The following is a 12720-nucleotide window of genomic DNA, read 5'->3' as shown; positions in this document are numbered from 1 at the left end:
CATCAAATTTGAGAGGAGGAGGAGATAATTGTAAATGAACTAAATATTGTAAACCCTCCTTTATATTTTAACCTGTGTATTTGTCCATAGAAAGTGAGTCCTAAGAAGTTCAAGCATGAAAATGGCATGATTAAGTAGACTTCACCAATATCTGGTGGCTTTGAGGAATCAAGAAAACTGATTAAAGGAGCCAGAGTGATATTACAGAAAATTCAGTGTTTGCCATAGGTGAACCGACTGAGATTCAATCACTTTTGTCACCCTCTGGCACAAAACATTATTTTAATTATATAATTATAGCATCCAGTTAGAAGGTCTTGTATTTCTAGATACTACTTGCTAAAGATTGAGCCATTTATGGTAAATTGACTTGGATTATCACCTTTCATTTTGTGTTCTTTTCTTCATTCCATAACATTATCCGTAATAAAATTCTATCCTCTGAATGTTATTGTAATAGGAATACCTGTTTTCTATAACATAAAAAACATAAAGGACTGAATAGTTTTAATATTGGGATACCAAAAATAATTACTTTTGGTAGTGCTTTGGAGACTGGGGACAATATGGGGTGCCAAGGATTGAACAGTGGTAGGCTGAATGCAGGGCAAGCACCTCTGGCTGTACTATTTCACTGGCTCCTATAGAAAATCTAAATAAAAATATTCTGATATTTACCTATCTCTAGTTTTATATATCTCTGAGCACTGGCCAGCAATCTGTAGCCCAAGTTATGATTCTACGTTTTAGTTGTTTGTTGACTTCTTTTTATTGTTTTTTCATTTTGGGGGGCAACAGCGTACAATGCTCAGTGGTTAATTTAGGCTCTGCACTCAGGACACTCCTGGGTGACCATAAAGGATGCCCAGCATCCCATATGGTCCCCCAAGCCAGGAGTGATTTCTGAGCACATAGCCAGGAGTAACCCCTGAGCGTCACAGGGTGTGGCCCAAAAAGCAAAAATAAATAAATAAATAATTTGAGATTGAGAGAAATTATCACAGGAGTTTGCAAAAGAAAACTGGAGTCAATGACAGTAGATAAAATAAATCAGAAAAGGAGAAAGATCTAATCAAATACAAGAGGGTAATGAGTGAATCTAGACTCAAAATCCAAACATGAAATTAGTAGAAATACTTAGCATATAAATGGAGAACCTGGAATAGCAAATATAATTATATAAGCAAAATTTCTAGAATAAACAATTTATACACTGACCATTTATTGAGCCTAGGGGAGGCTGCATATCTCTTTACAAAAAGCACCTGATGGTAAATGAAAATTTACAGCACATTAATTTGAAAGTGTGTTACTCACTGATAGTTTTATGTTTGCTACCATATAGGCACTCATTCCTTTTTGATGAATAATGATTGGAACTGAATTAAATTATTTTTAAAAACTTTCATTTTAGTTTTTAAAATACTAAAAATAGTACAACTTCTTTATATGATCCTAACATTACTTTGGTTCTTCCATGTATACATCTAGTTATATTCTTTTTTTTGTTTGTTTTTTGTTTTTTGTTTTTGGGCCACACCCGGTAACGCTCAGGGGTTACTCCTGGCTATGTGCTCAGAAGTTGCTCCTGGCTTGGGGGACCATATGGGACACCGGGGGATTGAACCGCGGTCCATCCAAGGCTAGCGCAGGCAAGGCAGGCACCTTACCTTTAGCGCCACCGCCCGGCCCCCTAGTTATATTCTTAATATGGTATAAAATACAACTTTTTAAAAACAGAAAATTTTTTTTCTCTTTAGAAACAGAAAACATTAAAAGAAAGATATTTTGTTTTAGGTACTCTTAGATATAGAACAGCCCTTCAGCTAGAGATGTTTCATCAATAGCTAAATTAAATATTGGCCCATTTAACTCTCTTAAAAGAGCTTAGATCATAAATTCTTTTCTCTATGGCAGTCTCTTAGCTAGAGATTCATTAAAACATGGAATATAAACTACTGTCCGAGTTTATCAGTTTACAGATTAGGCACACAACTGGTGATGTCATTTAAATAAAGGTTTTGACTAAGTGCCCCCTACGAGAGAGCTATGAATTCTAGTTTTTAATAAGCTCCAGAGGATGCTACTGGTCCAAGGATCACACTTTTGAATAGCAAGATCTCAATCAGTGGTTTGCAGCCATCATTATCTACCCTAAGTATCCTATAGGATGATCTGGAAGCTTTAACAAATACCTTATATTTCTTAGGTCTTTTCCCTAGCATGCAGTTGATTTGGGTTCAATCCTCAGCACCAGATGATCTCTATAACCAAGGAGGAATGATTCCTGAATGCAGAGCCAGGAGCAAGCCCCGAGTCTTCTTGATGTGACCCCAAAACAAACATCGCCCAAAGAAAATAACAAAAACTTGTACTACTAAAAAAGCCTTGTTCTACAGGTTATTTATCCCTGGGTCAAGTCTGAGCATTGTTTTAAATCTCCCTAGGTCAGGTTAATGTGCAGCTATACTTGGATGTTTATGGATTAACATATACTAATTAGATTTTATTTTTCTTGGTTAGAATTACGATTTTTTTAATTTGTAAATTTCAGCTATGATTAACAGTCTATAATGCTAAAATCAGTACTATAAAGATTGAGAGTAACTGATGCCTCAAACTTTTGGAGATAGGATCCCTTAGGAATCATTCTAAAGTTGAAAATCTTAAATGGTTTTATGTATATAACACCAAAGTATCTATAAAATTTCAAAATTTTAAAGTTATTTTAAAATTAAATTTTTAAAGTTAACATATGAAATGGCTATGTGTATTATGTTTAAATGTGAAGTAAATGAAGTAAGATTATAAATATTAAAGAACATAGACATGTCTATTCTTAGATTTTTAAAAGCTCAAAAAAATAAAATCATCCTGATGACATTCTTTACATAGGATAAAGGTCCACAGACACAGAAAAATATAAACAAGTTTTACATCTACAATAACCCAAAACAATCACTTTTTATAGTCTTGTTTTGCTAAGCTGAAGTGTCTATTAAGATGAAGATGCAATTTAAGACTCCTTCCTCAGAAATGTACATCAAAAAATTTAAAATACTATTATAAACTCTACTGCCACATCGTAATATGTTAAGAGATTTATTCAAATACTATCTGTAAGCTTTCTCATCTCTAAAATAGTGTGAACAAAGTCCAAATGGTGAAGGTCCATATATATGTACACATACATATATATACATATAAACATATAATATGTATACATATACCATAGCACTGCCTTACCATGACAAGACAAAAAAGTAAACATATGTCAGTGGAAAGAACTGGACTCCAGATCAGAGAGTATTTCCATCCTGGCCATTCATTAGTTACGTTTCAAGTTAATCACAGACCTCAGTAGCTTCATTTTAAAAAGATGTCTTATATAGCCTGTTTTGTGAATCATTAGCAGAACAAAGCTTCAGGATCCAAAAATACTAGAATATGGTCTTCTAAAACAGTGTATCTCAACTGGGGGTAGGGCAAGATATGCCACAGGGAAGCCACAGGTGAAAATTATATAAATGAGGGGCATAAGGAGAGACTCAAGAGTCCATCAGGGGTGACTAATAATAATTAGGGCATAGAAAGAAAACAAGGTAAAAAAGGGACCATTATAAATATAACAAGATTGAGAAATACTACAAGCAATGCTCTGAAGCAAATAACATTAATCCTAACTAAAGCTTTACTTTTTTTGCATAATTGGTTTAAAAAAAACTCTTAAAAAGCATTTAAACATCTTCACTAGAAATCAACTAAATATAATCTGAAATACAAATTAAAAGTTTTTAAATGAAACATGCTAATGGAAAAGGCACATCTGAATAATGTAAGAACACCATGCAAAGTTAAGTCATGGACCCAAAGTGGGGATAAGGAGATAGTACAAAGTTTCTCTGAAAGAAAATGTGTCAAGGCACACAGTGAGGTATGGGATTGAGAAATGATTATTTGATTTAGTCTCAAAAATGTTTAGGCCCAGTAATGCAGAAAATCTGTTTCTATGTACTGCACATAACTCATAAGTTAACAAAGAATATCAACTGATGAAGTCGGTAGTGCACAGGCATTATTTCCTTTTCGTTTATTGTTTAGTTTGAACACATATCCTGCCATCCATAGAGTACTCAAGTGTGACCAAAACGTGAGAAATCCCTGTACCAGTCTCATGGGTTTCTGTTGCAGGGACAATGTGCTGTAATAGACACCAGTTTTGTCTAGATCGAGTTCCAATTGTTAATCATCTTCAGAACTAGAGTCATCCTCTTGGTCGGAGAGTTCAGGGACAGGGAAGCGGAGTATGGCAGCTACTCCAGTCAACTGGCTAAGCTGTTCCCCAGACACATGAAGGCTAGAGAATATCCGAACAGTGCCCGCGTTCTCCTTCACGCTGTCCACCAGCCGCAAATACCTACTCCGGGTGGCCACGTCCTGGTGCCGGAAGAGCTCATCACTGATGAGCAGAGTGTCGATGGCCAAGGCCTCATTGGCTTTCTCCACCTGCTTGAGTCCATAGAAGGCACGGTCGGGTTCATGTTGTAGCATTTTATAAAAGTCATCCAGGGCCTTGACTTCCCCAGCAGCTTTGGTGTCAGACAGGCGGCTGGCAACGGTGGGGTCACAAAGGACCTCTTTCAGGGAGTACTTGTGTCCAGAAGAGGCGTGTACCTAGAACCAGGATTTTCAAAATTAGAGGCACAGGAAACTGCTTAGCAAACCCAGTAATCTGCCCACAATGGCCTAAAGCCAAAAAAGCATTACAAAGGCTGTATGTTTAGGGATAGGGGCCAGATTTTCACTATTCCAATGGCCAGGTATTTATTTACCAGTTCTATTCTTTTTGTTTTGTTTTTGTTTGTTTGTTTTTGGGTCACACCCGGCAGCGCTCAGGGGTTACTCCTGGCTCTATGCTCAGAAATCGCTCCTGGCAGGCACAGGGACCATATGGGATGCCGGGATTCAAACCACCATCCTTCTGCATGCAAGGCAAACGCCTTACCTTCATGTTATCTCTCTGGCCCCGTACCAGTTCTATTCTTATTTTTAAATCTTAGAATCCCCTTTTATATTATATATATCTTATATTATATATCATATATAAGTCATTCTATAGATAAGTCATATAAACAATATATATTTACATATAGAAAGCAAAGCCTCTCCTTTCTCACTTCATGCTTTCCGAGTGTTCAAAACCAGGACAGGTGACTTCCTTCCTCCCCATCCCTCTAGGGCGCCTTTTCTGGATGACCCCACATAGGTGAGACGGTTTTACCTGCAGGAACTTGGAGCGGTTTTCCAGCAGCACCTTGTTGTCCGTCTTCACAGCCTGCTGGAACATGTAGTCGCAGAACTGCTCGCGCACGAAACCGGGGCTGGCCACCAGGACGCACTTGACCACGTCGAAGTGGACGTGGCGCTGGATGGCCTGCACCACCTGCTCGTAGAAGCGCTCCAGGGCGCGATCATGCTGCGAGCAGTTGCCTCTGCGCTTCCTGGGGATGTTCACCTCCACCTTGGCCCGCGTGAGGGTCATGCTGGGCGTGACGAGGCAGATGTGCGCCAAGCCTTCCTGCATCACCACGGCGGCCACGTCGGCGCTCCAGGCCGGGTCGCAGGCCTGCTCGATGCGCTCCAGCACCACGCTGTCCCACTGCTTCTTGGCCAGCGTGAACTGCCGGTTGGGCTCCAGCTCGATGGTGTGGTAGGCCCCCATCTTGACGTACTCGTTCTCCTGGATGTTGGTGCCCTTGACGCGCAGCTGGCAGGCCTGCGAGTCGAAGTCGATGGCCTCCACGCACAGCGTGAGCGTCGTGCGCACCCGGTTGCTCCCCACGCTGCCCGTGGACGACTCGGTCTGCACCTTGCGGATGGTGGAGGCGCGCAGGCTGTCGCCCACCTGCACCAGGTTGTACGTGTGCCACATGTCCTCCGGCTCCTCGGGCACCAGCGTCACCTGGCCCGCGTTGTCCTTCTCGATGTCCTTCCTCAGGAGCTTCATGATCGCGGAGGCGCCGGGACCCCAGGAACCGGGCCAGGGGCGCGCGGGCCGGAGAGGGGCGCAGGCTACACAGACAGGAGGCGGGGTCCCAGAGGGAGGCGCGGACCTAGCGAGATTTGGGGAAAGGCCCAGGGCCGATTCTGCGCGCCCGGAAGGAGCACTTACTTCAGCGCTCCTTTTCTTAGGAGTCCCCGCGCCGCGGACCGCGCCAGGCCGAGCGAGAGAACCCGCAGCAAACCAACCAGGTCCTTCAATCCTGCTCCGGCCGCCCTAGGGGAAACGGAGTGGCTGAGGTGGCCAGAGCGCATGCGCGGCGCAGCCCGTGCCCCGCCTCCTTCCTGGCGCGCGTTTGACGTTTCCAGAGGGGAGGGGCCAGGGTGCAGGTTGCGCGTGCGCAGACGCTCCAGCGTGGAGGTATTTTTCAGGTCTTGAAACCAAAGAATTGGTCTTGCTTGGCTTCCCTACTGGGGATCTCTTATCTCGGTAGTGAACTTGCGTGTTTCAAGTTTTCTTCCTGGAAGCGAGATCAAGTCGCTTCATCTTTCAGCGGCGCGCAACTGATATTTTACACGCCACCCCTTCGGCGTAATTCTATTTTAAAAGTTGAACAAAGTTTGAAAGTTCCAAAGACTAAGACTCCAAAGGACCTAAGCTAGGTTCGCTTTTGATGACATCCTAACTACTCTTCTAAAGCAGATAGCCTACGGGTCTAGTCTGTCCAGAAGGTGTTTTTCTAGGTTTTAAAAGTTTATTGGGAGATCTTGCAAAGGCTCTAAGCAACTGGTCCTGTTGTCTTCTTTGCTGAATCGCTGGGTCTGCTAGATCTGATTGAGCCAACTATAATGTTAGAACACTCTTCACAAAGAGCACACTCTCTGTGGGATTTACCCTTGGGGTGGTGATCGTTCAGTTGTTGCCAGGCCTAAAGCCCCAAGACTCACTAGTGGTCCAGCGTTGATGGTCTGCTCAGCAGCCTGGAAAGTGTAAAGTGGGAGTTGGGTGGCAATAATTCGCCTTCAAAACTGAACATTTGGAAATGGCAAGAGGGGGACTGATTTGCTTTGTTGACCCCAATTGAATATTGATTTTATTTAAATTTAAATTTAAGTCAATGTAAAGTACTTTTCAAAACTTTTTTTTTTTGGCTTGGGTGTTGGAGAAATATAGAAAAAGCTCAGCAAAGCTTTTTTTTTTTTTTTTTAATTAATGGGTAGAGATTAGAATCTTACATGCAAACCTTCCTTTCCTTCCCCTTTTCACTGTATGATACTGATAGGGACTCACTGTATGGCACTGAAAGATAGGTGAGACTGGCCTGAACCGGAGAGACTATCTCTGCCACCAGTCTTGATACTCAAGTTCCAGTCATTTCTCTTCACTGATTGTTAGGGAGGACACAAAGATGCCTTGTAAAGCTTTGGTGCAAATTAGAACAGTTATTGATTTGGGGGCCTCTCCCAAAACCTGTTTTTTTCTGTTTTCTTCATCTTTTTTTTCCCCTCTACTTTTCCCACCTTCCCTCACTGGAGAACTCAGAGTGCCTGATTCAAATGGTCCTTATTCTTCAACGTTTAAGAAATTCTCGCAACTTTTTACTGAAGGCGTGGGGAGATCATCCATAGATGATCGTATCTTTTAAAAATAGTTTTTAAATTCCTGGGCCACAGAGAGGGCAGCTGGTAAGGCCCTTGCCTTGCACACAACTGAAGCACTGCTATAGTTCCCAGAGCCTCTCCAAGAGTCTCTTGGTGTGCAGAAGTAAGCCCTGAGCATAACCTGGCAAAAATAAAAGATTAAAAATTTATCTTTGAGAGAAAGGGAAAGGATTAGGTAATGTGAGGAGATACTTTGAGATACTTATTCTCCTTAAATTCTTTCCAAAGTGTGCCAAATTTTTGTTATACTGATTGATGTACAAACGCTTGCTAGAATTTTTCTAATTTTCACCTGTAAGTTAAATATTAATTGTTCTATTTTAAGGATTAAGAAAAGGAATTATAAGAACTCTAGGAAATACATTTAGCTTGTCATAGATACATCATTCAAATTCAGTTCCACTTAATACATACATGTTAGAAACTATCTTGACAACCACAAATTATATCCATGCTGCCATTTACTAGCACTTCCTCCTTAACTGTCACCTGTAATACCAATTGAAGTTCGAAAACCAGTCCAAAATAACCCATTAAAGAATCAAAGTAACTAAACTAAAAGATAAAATGGCACCAGATATTCATTGTACTTTCAGTAGATTCAAAAATTGTTTACATTTTTTCTTTTGAACATAGTTTCCCTTCTGCTCAACCTCTACTACCATTAAAATATTTGAGAAAAAATAGAATATTCTACTTTTGGGACTGTACATGCATTTCTATATTTAAAACCTTTACCAAACTTAACTGACTTTGTGTTTGTTTAATATATGCTTAGATAAGTTGTTTGTCTTGCAAGTGGTAGAAGACAGTTGCATCCTGGCCAGTCTCTCTAGCACCACCAAAAGTGATCCCCAAGCACAAAACTACCAGTAAGCTCTGAACACAGCCAGATGTGTCCCCAAAGCCAAAAACAAAAACAAAAAAAAAATCACGTTCTAGGCTCTCTTTTTAAATATAGTGTTTTTCAGTGACTAATCATACTAAACCTTTTTTTTTTTTTGGCAAAGATTTAGTATTTGATCTAAAACATCTGTAACAACATTTTTATCTAGTAATCTGAGTTTATTGTTGAATGATTAGATGTTATAACCTAGTATGTCTAGACCAAACATTATGTCTTTATTTTGACTTATTTGAGGTTCTCATTCTCTATGAATTAAGCCAAATTCAAGATCTTTATGACTGGCCTTTGAAGCTTTATTCCCCACTTGCACCTTCCCTTTATAGTGCTATGGGAACAGTCTTTTTTCCCCCCAAACAACCTGGAAGCCTTCTCGTCTAATGACTCTTCACCTCTTTTTTCTCTTCACAATACTACTTTTTCTCACTTCTTTATCCAGTTATATCTTCTTTTTTAAAGAACCAATTTACATGTGAACTCAAATTTAAAAGAACACATGACATAGTTGGAATATGCATCTTTTATTTCTCACTGAACTCTGGGTAGATTTACCCACCTGTCCTCCCTCTGTTCCTTACAGAAGGCCTCAGTGTACAGTTGGCACTCTGGACTGAATTAGATGAGAATTATGACAGCTATATTGACATTATCATAGAGTCCTTCAGGTACTGTTAATATTATGAGCTGAATTTAATTTAATAAACTTAATTGAAAAAATGATTACACTTTATTATAACAATTAACTACTATGGTTATGGCTATTATATGATATGTTGTAGTAAATCCTATTTTCCCTATAATGGTATAAGAAAACCACAAGAAAATCCAATTAGTGCTGTTGCTTTGCATTCTGCTTTTTATTTATGTATTGACTTTTTGAAAATAGAAACCTTTACATTAGAATTGCTTTATTTTCTATAACACTGCATTTTTTAATTAATCACTTCAGAAGAAAATACAAGTCAGGATTGTTACTTCCAAGCATTTTCAATTGATTATTTTTTATTGTAAATCTTAGCATCAGCTGTGCTTACTGTAACTTTTGGAATTGGTCTTTTTGTGACCAATTTCTTTAACTGAAGAAGTGTAGGGAACTGAATTCAATAATTAAAATTATTTTATAAAAATTATGTCACAGGCAATACTTTTTGAAGTGAGAATATACTACAGTCTCACCTGTTACATTAATTATAATTTTGTCTACTACTTTGGCACTTGAATTTTCTTCTAGTATCCCATTTTAGTGTTATAAGATTAAGTCTGAGCCAGAGAGCTAACTCAAAGGGCTGAGGGTGTACCAGGGGCTGACTATTCCCTCAGAAACTCCAAAATTATTTTTAAGTCTAAAAATAATGTTTGAACATATAGAAAAAAACAGAACTGAAAGTCTGTCATTTCTAGCTAGACACCAGCAACCTTAGATAAGATTTCTAACTATAAACCAACATTTTTTTCATCCAAATAGTAGATAAGATTATTTATTTGGCCCGTTGCTTTCACTGGACAAAGTTTATGAGGTTTTCTTGAAGTTAGGGTATTTTGTAAACCATAAAGCTCTATAAACACATCACAGTGTAGCATACATATAGTTACTATGTGTGATGAATCACTGAGACTAAACCAGATTTGAAACTAGAAATTCATATTAGACAGAGTTAGTGTAACAGTTCACATGAACATCATCACCATTAGTCAGCGATGAGAAATAACTGATTTGGTAGAGTTGACTGATGGATAATCCATTATACAGCATAAATTTATACCTGTCCCTCATGACTGGATGACTGGATTGGATTACAATCTTAAATAGATTGTATGGCAGAAGGTGGGTTCTGGACTCCTGAAGGAAAGCTTTCTTGAATTCCCTGTGCTTAGCACAATGACTTAAATAATAGGAGTGTATGAGCTTTCTTTTTTCCATCTTACTTCCCTAAAACAATCTTCCTTCTTCCTATGTTTTGAGGATCTTGGGGTTCCTTCCATCCTCACTTCTTTGGTTCTCTTCTGTTTCTCTTGTGTTTTATGTTCAGGGTTGGAAACATTGTTGGGGAGGGGCTCTGGCTGGTATTCAGGGCTTACTTCTGACTCTGGGCTCAGGGGATCATATGAAGTGCCAGGGATTGGACCCAAAAGGCTGTGAACAATAAGATTCTTAACCCCTCTACTATCTCTTCAGCTCTTCTATTCTCTTTTAAACTAAACCTCTCAAGGGTAGAAACTATCTTTTGTTTGTATTTATATAACTCAGAACAAAAGCTAGTACATGATCTTAGTATAGAAAAAACAAACAGTAATTACAGTCTTTAGTTTCAAGTTTTTAAATGATATGCCACTGATCTTTTAAGATTAATAGGAAAGCATATTTTATTTTATAACATAAATTTTAAAAAACCCTTTGAGATAAGTTTCTGTAAACTCATTTCAATTTTTGAGATAGCCATGTTTGTATAGAAAAAATCATTTTAAAACATGTTGAGGCAATGATTATTTTTAAAATGATGCATACCAACATATTTTATATGGTGTGACAATTTTATAAAATTACTAGCTTTAGCTTTTAATATTTGATGCCAGATGCAATCCTTTAAGTAGAGAGAATGTGCCAACTTCAGATTGTAGAAACCTCTTGTGACCTCCACAAGCAAAGCTAAATTGGACAACTGGGAAGCTTGTCCAGCCAATTCAGGAAAAAGGGTAAAAGGGAAAAGGGAAAGTCCTTCTTGAAGGAACTTATTGTACTCTCTTACTATCTGAATTTCCTGTGATTAGAAATACATATTTGCAAAACAATACAAAACCTTCCACCAAATAAACAGTCTTATCAACAAAAATATGGGTGTGAGTATGGGTGTGTTTGTTGCACTGGATCACTATACAGTGAAGGATTATTTTACCAAACATATAAAACTTAAAACCATCTATTTTACTCATTTGATATTCAATAAGATTTGGCACTCTATTCATATTTAAGAATTTGCCATTATTTCAGTAGATCTTCAAATCATTAATACAAAGTATATTTACTCCTTTTGATGTCTGAATTATAAAAATTTTTTCCCTCAAATTTTCAGGCAGGGGTCTCCCCCAAGCAATACTCAGAAGTCTTTATGGTCACTCCAGGTGATACTCAGCCAATAGGCCACGGGGTTCAGTAGTTGGAGCTATGATTTCCTTGTGTCCTGAAACCCAGAGGCCTTTAAGGCTGAATATGGGGGTTGCAGTGGGGAAAGGCCAAGCATCAGGCACTTACTAAACATGAAGCCCTGACCTCTGAGTTTCGTGAGCCACTCCCAATCCATGAGCTTTTTTATTCCAGTATCTCACTAGCTTTAATTAAAAATGTAACATTGTTTAAAATTGTTTTATGTATTCATGATTTTGCTCATAAAGTGGAATCTTCATATCAACCAGTGTATAAAACCTTAAAATATTAATTGACATTTTATCTTTTTAAAATTTGGATGATATATATCATATATATATACATATAATATTTTTTAATTTTGTTTTTTATAACCCAGCAGCGCTTAGGGTTACTCCTGGATCTGCACTCAGAAATTGCTCCTGGCTTGGGGACCGGAGGGATGCCTCAGATTGAACCCTCGTTTGTCTTTGGTAAGCCATGTGCCAGGCAAATGTCCTACCACTGTGCGAACACTCCAGCCCTAATATTATCATATATATATACATATATATATATGAAAGTTATGTACATATATAAATCTCTAGTACTTACTGCCAATATTCAGAAAGAATGGGGTTTGCCAGCACTAGAGTTATTGATCCTGTGCATATGAAGCTTTATCTATTTTGTTTTGTTTTGTTTTGTGTTTGGGCAACACCTGGCAGTGCTCAGGGGTTACTCCTGGCTGTCTGCTCATAAATAGCTCCTGGCAGGCACAGAGGACCATACGGGACACCGGGATTCGAACCAACCACCTTTGGTCCTGGATCAGCTGCTTGCAAGGCAAACGCTGCTGTGCTATCTCTCCGGGCCCGCTTTCTCTATTTTTTAATTAGTTTGTCATCTTTTTCTCAGAAACTCCTTTATTTATTTCCCCTCGGAAGCTAATTTTTATTGGAAGCTTTGTTGGTGGGTCTGGGGAGGCTGCTTGTGCCAAATGAGCAATTATTCCCTGAATCAGATATAAACT

At 38.9% G+C, this 12720-nt stretch overlaps 2 protein-coding genes across 2 annotated transcripts in view; both read right to left on the bottom strand.

The window, feature by feature from the left end:
• Positions 1-12720, bottom strand: part of ITGA1 (integrin subunit alpha 1) — a 162589-nt gene that overhangs the window by 144172 nt on the left and 5697 nt on the right. The gene's annotated exons all lie outside the window — the stretch shown is intronic.
• PELO (pelota mRNA surveillance and ribosome rescue factor) lies at positions 4066-6009 on the bottom strand. Its single transcript, XM_049768119.1, has 2 exons — positions 5282-6009; positions 4066-4674 (listed from the first exon to the last, which is right to left on the bottom strand). The coding sequence occupies exons 1-2, from the start codon at positions 6005-6007 to the stop codon at positions 4243-4245; spliced, it is 1158 nt and encodes a 385-aa protein (XP_049624076.1). The 5' UTR covers positions 6008-6009; the 3' UTR covers positions 4066-4242.

This window comes from Suncus etruscus, chromosome 2 (assembly GCF_024139225.1).
Source record: "Suncus etruscus isolate mSunEtr1 chromosome 2, mSunEtr1.pri.cur, whole genome shotgun sequence".
In the NCBI taxonomy this organism is placed as follows: Eukaryota; Metazoa; Chordata; class Mammalia; order Eulipotyphla; family Soricidae; genus Suncus; species Suncus etruscus.
This window is presented reverse-complemented; position numbering and strand designations above follow the sequence as displayed.